This window comes from Tachyglossus aculeatus, chromosome 14 (genome assembly GCF_015852505.1).
Source record: "Tachyglossus aculeatus isolate mTacAcu1 chromosome 14, mTacAcu1.pri, whole genome shotgun sequence".
Lineage (NCBI taxonomy): Eukaryota > Metazoa > Chordata > Mammalia > Monotremata > Tachyglossidae > Tachyglossus > Tachyglossus aculeatus.
Window position 1 is genome coordinate 13,995,177 of NC_052079.1, and position 8,339 is coordinate 14,003,515.

Here is an 8,339-nt window from a genome sequence, read left to right on the forward strand (position 1 = left end):
AAAGTACACTATAATATACAGACACATTCCCCACCCAATCAAATTCAGAATTTCTTTTAAAATGAATAGTACTGACAGTTGTCAGGGTGGCTGGTAATCCTGTTTGCTTTGTATGCCACAGTGGTTCAATCTGATTCTAAATCTAAATTCGTTCGGTTGTATTTATTGAGCTTTCGCCGTGTGCAAAGCACTGCACTAAGTGCTTAGGAAAGTACACTATAGTAAACAGACCCATTCCCCGCCCAATCAAATTCAGAATTTCTTTTAAAATGAATAGTACTGACAGTTGTCAGGGTGGCTGGTAATCCTGTTTGCTTTGTATGCCACAGTGGTTCAATCTGATTCTAAATCTAAATTCATTCGGTTGTATTCATTGAGCTTTCGCTGTGTGCAAAGCACTGCACTAAGTGCTTAGGAAAGTACACTATAATATACAGACACATTCCCCACCCAATCAGATTCAGAATTTCTTTTAAAATGAATAGTACTGACAGTTGTCAGGGTGGCTGGTAATCCTGTTTGCTTTGTATGCCACAATGGTTCAATCTGATTCTAAATCTGAATTCATCCGGTTGTATTTATTGAGCTTTCGCCGTGTGCAAAGCACTGCACTAAGTGCTTAGGAAAGTACACTATAATAAACAGACCCATTCCCCGCCCAATCAAATTCAGAATTTCTTTTAAAACGAATAGTACTGACAGTTGTCAGGGTGGCTGGTAATCCTGTTTGCTTTGTATGCCACAATGGTTCAATCTGATTCTAAATCTAAATTCATTCGGTTGTATTTATTGAACTTTCACTGTGTGCAAAGCACTGCACTAAGTGCTTAGGAAAGTACACTATAATATACAGACACATTCCCCACCCAATTAAATTCAGAATTTCTTTTAAAATGAATAGTACTGACAGTTGTCAGGGTGGCTGGTAATCCTGTTTGCTTTGTATGCCACAATGGTTCAATCTGATTCTAAATCTAAATTCATTCGGTTGTATTTATTGAGCTTTCGCTGTGTGCAAAGCACTGCACTAAGTGCTTAGGAAAGTACACGATAATAAACAGACCCATTCCCCACCCAATCAGATTCAGAATTTCTTTTAAAATGAATAGTACTGACAGTTGTCAGGGTGGCTGGTAATCCTGTTTGCTTTGTATGCCACAATGGTTCAATCTGATTCTAAATCTAAATTCATTCGGTTGTATTTATTGAGCTTTCGCCGCGTGCAAAGCACTGCACTAAGTGCTTAGGAAAGTACACTATAATATACAGACACATTCCCCGCCCAATTAAATTCAGAATTTCTTTTAAAATGAATAGTACTGACAGTTGTCAGGGTGGCTGGTAAATTGGTTTCTTCTTCTGCTTAGCGGTGCCTGGTTCCTACTGACTTTTCTCACACTCCTTTCCCTGTCCTTCTGTTCTCCAGGTGGGATGGCAGGCCTACAGTCCATGATGAGGCAGTTTCAACAAGGAGCTGCTGGGAATATGAAAGGCATGATGGGATTCAACAACATGTGATGAAGATGCCTTAAAAGACACTGACTCAGTTGATCTTAACGTGGGCTAAGATTTCGATTTTTTTCTCCTTTTTTCCCCTCAGTAGAAAAGGAGAGTTCTCTTCCCTCTCCCTGCTCCCCCCTCCAAACCCCTGCTCCCCGCCCCAACTCTTCGTCATTTTGGGAATCTGATCTTTTGAAACTTTTCAGACACCTCATAGTTTCTAGGTCTTTCTGGAAGTCCTATTTTGGCTTAAGAATGTCCCCTTCCTGTTAATTTCCAAGGTCACAATAACAGTTCTTAAGTTAAGAGAATCATGATGTAAACTTTTAGTACTTACAGTTTTTAATTGTTTGCCTCGAAGAGCGGCCGTTACATTTGTAAACAGTACAGGTGCATAGTTCCAGGATGTCGCAGGAAAAACACTGTAAAATAAATTCAAAGTGGTTGTAAATGAAGGGTTGGCTAACGTTCTTTGTGGCTTGAAACCTTAATTTTCAAGATGACCACGTAAAAAGGTGGAATTTGGAACTAAGGGCTACATATCTCCCAGAACACTGTCGGAGTCACAGATTTAGTCTTCAGATTTTCATGGGAAATAACGTTCATGTAAAAACAGCAACTTACCGTGAATGTCCAGGTTGTGGTGTAACTGAGTATAATTTAAAGACACTTTTACTGCAGAAAATATGAGCTTCATTTGTTCTGTATAATGGAGTCCTGTATCTGAAGTGTCAATTATGTATATCTCGAGTATAGCTTATATTTTTGAAGCCTTAATTGTAGTCAATTTTATAAATCATTTACAAATCACTTCCTTGATTTATTTTCTGTACTCAGAAGTTCTTAACAGTGCATGCGTGATAGGGTGCATCAGTGGTGGTGAAGAAAATAGCTTTTATAGGCATTTCAGATGTTTACCGAACCCCCCCCCCCCCTCCCGCCATAATGTATGTAGTTAAATTGTTTAGGTCTCAGAAACAGTGTTTTTTGTGCAATGAATTTTAAATGATGGTGAAACGATCCTAAGCGTGAAGCAAAGGCGGGGAGATTAAACAAGCCAAATAGCTAACTAGTTTCAGGTTTTGTCTGTTCCCTCCAGTACTGGTAGAGGACTGCGAAGAGGTTGACAGGAAGAAAAGTCACCTGAAGCAAAGCATCTTTGATTTTACGATCGTTACGTGTGAAGATTGGACGTCAGCGGATCTATTTAGGACGAACAGACCCTCATCCTAAATGGCTCTGACATGTTCTTAGTCACTAGACTGTAAGCTCGTCGTGGGCAGGCAACATGTCAAGGCTCTCCCAAGCGCTTAGTACGGTGCTCTGCATACAGTAAGTGGCATTTACAGTATTTACAGGAAGTAAATACCATTGATGGTTTGATCAACTCATCGTAATAGGCAAGGTGGTCTAGTGGAAAGAAAATGGAACTGGAAGTCTGGGGACACGGGTGTTATTTTAACCTTTCCGGCCCCCGGTTTCCTCATCTGTAAAATGGGGATAAATTATATTGTGAGCCCTGGGCAGGCCAGGGTCTGGTTGAGCTGATAACCTTGTACAAAGCCCAGCACATACTAAGTGCTTAATAAATGCCATAATTAACACTGCACTTTAAGTAGCGTTGCATATATTTGCGAGGCTCTGCTGGAAGGTGGTGGGTTTTTGTAGATTACCTTAGCTTGAAAGCTCTGAGGAATAACGTTTCAGAACGTTAAAGATTAAAATTAATTAAAAATGTGTGCGCAGATCCCAGTAGATTCAATTAGGGCACTTTTTCAACGTGGCTTTTTTGGAGACACTTGAAGGGATCTTTCATCGAGACCCAGCGCTGACCTTGTTTACTTCAACAACTCTTTTGTTCCCAGCCAAATCTTTGGTTCAGTGGAAAAAGAGGCCCCTCTTTCCCCCACCAAGAGGGTCTCTCTAGTCGAGACCCCCATGAAAGGGGGAGAAATCAGCATTTAGAAATGTGTGATGAATTGGACTGATGACATATATGGGCTTTGGAGGTTCGCATCCTCAGAGCTTCTTCGTATTGTGCAAAACTACAAGTCCCGTGGGGAAGGACTACATCTTTCGTTACTATTAGGGCGCAGGAGTAATGAGGCTTGTGGCATTTTGGGAGCTTTGAATTTACAGATTTTAATGTCAAGGCGCCAGTGATTTTTATTTTTTTTCCCATTTTGGCACCTTCGGATGCCTAGGAATGGGGTGAGTTTGATGGTGTTTGATTTCTGTAATCTCCTAAGAAAGCGATCGTCTGTAAACTCATTTGAACAAACATCTCAGGTTCAGGTCAGTTTAATTCAAGCACCTCAAAGTGAGGCATCCAGATGAGTCAAATGTGATTTGTTCCTTGTTTCTTGAGTTTGGTGGAGCGGGTGGGAAGCGTGAAGGAGAGCTGGCTTTTGAAATTCTTGCCACAACGGAGGGGAACTGAAGCCGAAATCTATCCATGTAGATCAAACCATTATGGATAGATTTCATGATTTTCAAACCAAAACCTGTATCGTTCTCAGCTGTGGGGATGGAAAGGCCTTCTCTCCGCGGGAGAGTAACCAAAAATATGTGTTGAAACAGTTTCACTACCGTGTCACCACAATGTTTTGACTTTGATTAGAAATAAAAGATGAAAATGGGAGAAAACAGGCAGCGCATTGATCGAAAGTCGCACTCCCACGGGAGAGTTTAGGAATTTGATAAACTTTTGTTAATTATTTCTGACGGGTGAGGCTCTGGATATATCCCCTTGATCTTAGGCCCTGTCTTTTAATGTGTTCTGTATGTAATATGTTTGGGTATAGTAGCGTATCATTAACCACATACAACTGGATTTAATAATTCAGTCAAGATGGCAGTGACCCTCCGTCGGTGCCCTGTTGAAATATTTTAAAGATGTAAATCATTCTGTTCATTGATGCTGCAGTATATAAGATCCCGTATACTTTGTGTGATTCCTGGGAGCCAGACATGGATTTGTTTCAGTCTCTGACGTTGATCACCTTTCTCAGGATGTGCTAGCTGATGAATTTTGCTATACAGTCTCTGTCCTTTCCTTTTTCATGTATTGGAGTTCTAGGTCGTGCCCCTGTTGTTTGCAACTTGTGGATCTGTCCCAAAAGTAAGAACTGGTCAGATGTAGCCTGCAGTATATGTTAATACTCTCGTCAGCGCTTAGAACAGTGCTTTGCACATAGTAAGTGCCTAATCAATGCCATTATTATTATGATTATTATTATGCTTTCAGAACAGTTTGGAAAATTCAGCTCAGAAGCTCCTCCCAGGCATTTAGTACAGTGCTGAACAGATACTGCTATTACTACTACCGCAACTTGGAGACTGATTAAAGTCTGAGCCTTTTAAAATGGTGTCCTTTTAGAATAAAGAAGCAGAACCCCGAATTTGGACTAAGCATTGATGGAGAGGTAACTGTTCCAACTATTTAACAACCGTTAGCTTCACTCTTCTCAAGAGTTTTGCTACTGTGCCTAGTAACCACTAACTTGGGAAATATGCTGCTTAAAAGGTATTACAAGTTACAGATAAATCAGGTCAGTTTGCACCCTTTTTCTCTGCCAATCTGACACGTCAGTCTTTTTTTTTACCTTTTACGGTTGGTTTGGGGCTGGAGATCAGATAGCTAAGGTAGAGGTATTTCAAAAATAGAGGTCTCAACTCACTGAAAGTGGATCTTGCCGATCATTCCTGTAACTGAGGCCTTTGCTCTCAGCCTTCCTCTCCCTCTCCGCCACTTTTACGCGTTCTTGCCTAACTTTACTGTGGACAAGGACCCTCCAATCTCCATTCATTCCTCCTTTCTAGAATTTTAACCGCGTATTCTTTTGGGTTGTTCCATTTAGCGTGTGATGCTTCTCTCTTTCCTACGACTCACCCTCCCCAAACCCTCTCCCACCATTAGTTCAACGTAGTTGTTCCTGCACGAGTAACCATCTTGGCTCATTATTTCACTTTGCCATCTCTTACCATATTATCGAAAAACGTATTTGCATCTTTACCACTCTAAGTGTTTGTTTAATCATTTAATGTTTTAATTTTATTGTACTCAATTTTAAAGCCTACGGGCAATGGGGTGCATCAGAAAGGTACTCTACCTAATAGCATAGAGGTAGATAGGAGCCAACAAGGCAATTGTGTTTACACCTCGAATCCTTGAGCCATTTTTACTATGTGCAACCTTCCAGTCCTGTCCAAATATGTATTTTACTATTAGAAGAGGATGGATCATCCTCAATATTTTCATAGGTAGTCTATGATGAAGAGTAGGTTTTTGGCCAGCAATCACTCGCGTGTTTGACTTGTTTTATCCCGGGGTTAAAATACAAGCTGCGTGGGAAATGAGAATGAAACTCTAATACAGCAAAGCGGCCAACCCAATCGAGATGCAGAGTGAAAGGATTAAAAGAACCTCCGTTACCTGTATTGATTTGAAAAATAAAAAACCCTAAACATTTAAGATGGTTGCTTTATGCTTTTTTGACGTGGGTTAACACGAGCAACTTGTAAATAGCCACAGTCGGAGGGGAAATATATTGAGTTAAATATTTCTGGAAGCCTGAAAAGTAATTTTAGCTGAATATTAAATCCGATTCACATGTCGACTTTTACGGATCAAGTTTTGTCTAGCAGGGAGGGGGCACAACATGAAAATATAAGATAATGTTTGATGAAGTGTTCATCATCATTACAATATAACAATTAAAACTGCAGACCTGAGGCAAAAGATGATGATGTGTTTCTGGTCCCGTGAAGACATTCGTGCAGTGTTTAGGGATGAATCGACAATCCATCTTTTCGCAAGTCAAACTTAGAAGTTTTGAATCGTCACATCACCCTCCCGTTCCTTTTCTGAAGGCCGATTCATGAAGACGGTCGAGTCAACTAACAAATGCCGCTTTCTTGCTATTTTCAATTCATTGCAGCTTGGTTTTTGTTGGGCGCTTTTTTGGCAGCTAGCGAAGGCCCAGCCACTAGTGTCAGTCTGATCATGTCACTGATTTGATCCTTCATGAAGCTGCAGACCCCGCTACCCCATCACTTGCAGCAGCAGGGGCCTCTTGGTGCCGGTTTGATCTGAAAATTGAGCCGTTTTTCAATCACGATTGAAAAGGCCACGGCTCTGAAGGTGAATCAGGATCGGAAGAGAAGCAGCGGGACACAAGGGATAGAACGTTGTCCTGGGAGACCGAAGGACCGGAATTCTAATCCCGGCCCTGCCACTTGTCTCCCGTGTGACCTTGGGCAAGTCATTTAACTTCTAATAATTGTATTTGTTAAGCACTGGGGTGGTTGGACACAATCCCTGTCCTGCATCGGGCTCACAGTCTTAATCCCCATTTTTACGGATGAGGGAACTGAGGCACAGAGAAGTGAGGTAACTTACCCAAAGCCACACAGCAGGCAGATGGTGAAGCTGGAATTTGAACCCTTGACCCAGCTCCCATTTCCATGCTCTATCCACTATGCCATGCTGCTTCTCTGTGCCTCAAGTTATCTCATCGGTAAAATAGTAATAATGATGATGGCATTTGTTACGTGCTTATTATGTGTGAAGCACTGTTATAAGCGCTGGAGGGGATACGGGGTGATCAGGTTGTCCCAGGTGGGGCACACAGTCTTAATCCCCATTTGACAGATGAGGTAACTGAGGCCCAGAGAAGTTGTGACTTGCCCAAGGTCACACAGCAGACATGTGGCAGGGCTGGGATTAGAGCCCATGACCTCTGACTCCTAAAATGGAGATTAAGACCCGTGAGCCCTTATATTCATTCATTCATTCAATCGTATTTATTGAGCGCTTACTGTGTGCAGAGCACTGTACTAAGCGCTTGGGAAGTACAAGTCGGCAACATTTAGAGACGGTCCCTACCCAACAGCGGGCTCACAGTCTAGAAGGGGGAGGCAGACAACAGAACAAAACATGTTAACAAAATAAAATAGATAGAATAAATATGTACAAATAAAATAGAGTAATAATTGGGACATTGGGTCCAACCTGATGTGCTTGTATCCACCCCAGCCTGACCCATAGTTAAGTGCTAAAAAAATCCCCTATCATCATCATCAATCGTATTTATTGAGCGCTTACTGTGTGCAGAGCACTGTACTAAGCACTTGGGAAGTACAAGTTGGCAACATATAGAGACCGTCCCTACCCAACTGTGGGCTCACAGTCTAAAACTATTCAAAGTAGTGGACGTGCCCCACCTAAGTGATTTATTGTTATATTGTAATGATGATGATGATGAGATGGTATTTGTTAAGCGTTTACTATGTTCTAAGCACGGGGGGGAGATACAAGGTGATCAGGTTGTCCTAGGTGGGGTTCACGGTCTTAATCCCCATTTTCCAGATGAGGGAACTGAGGCTAGAGAAGTGAAGCGGCTTGCCCAAAGGCACCCAGCTGATAAGTAAGTGGTGGAGCCGGGATTGGAACCCACGACCTGTGAGTCCCAAGCCCGGGCTCTTTCCACCGAGCTATCAAACGCTCAGTACAGTGCTCTGACCCCCCAGTAAGCGTTCCGTAAGTAGGACTGAACGGAAAGCGGGGCCGTCTGCTGCTTTCCCGAGACGACCGCTAGGGGGGGGCCCGAGGGCGGCCGCCGGCACCCTTGCAGTTTGGCGCTCGGCCGGCAGGGGGCCTAAGTGTAGAGTGGGCGGCCCCCCGTGGCGGAAGTGGGCGGGGCTTAAGGACGGAATGGGCGTGGTCTGTGGCGGAAGTGGGTGGAGCTTTGAGGGTGGGAGTAGGCGTGGCCTGCAGCGGTGTGGGCGGGGCCTAGAGGGCGATGGGCGGGACCCGGATGATGAGTTGGTCCAGTGCT

The 8,339-nt window shown here is 42.9% G+C and overlaps 1 protein-coding gene and 1 long non-coding RNA gene across 3 annotated transcripts in view; one reads left to right on the forward strand and one right to left on the reverse strand.

The window, feature by feature from the left end:
• SRP54 (signal recognition particle 54) overlaps nucleotides 1–5,974 on the forward strand; it is a 34,986-nt gene extending 29,012 nt beyond the window's left edge. The window contains exon 16 of one of the 2 annotated variants that reach the window (XM_038756309.1): nucleotides 1,427–5,974. In XM_038756309.1, the coding sequence (XP_038612237.1) occupies nucleotides 1,427–1,518 (92 nt within the window). In that variant the 3' untranslated portion in view covers nucleotides 1,519–5,974. The remainder of the gene's footprint in view (nucleotides 1–1,426) is intronic. The other variant, XM_038756310.1, reaches the window with a different exon arrangement.
• LOC119936794 lies at nucleotides 1,283–6,580 on the reverse strand. The gene is made up of 3 exons (XR_005453847.1): nucleotides 6,231–6,580; nucleotides 1,838–1,922; nucleotides 1,283–1,477 (listed from the first exon to the last, which is right to left on the reverse strand). It is a non-coding gene; the product is annotated as an uncharacterized LOC119936794 (long non-coding RNA).
• Nucleotides 6,581–8,339: the final 1,759 nt, after the last annotated feature.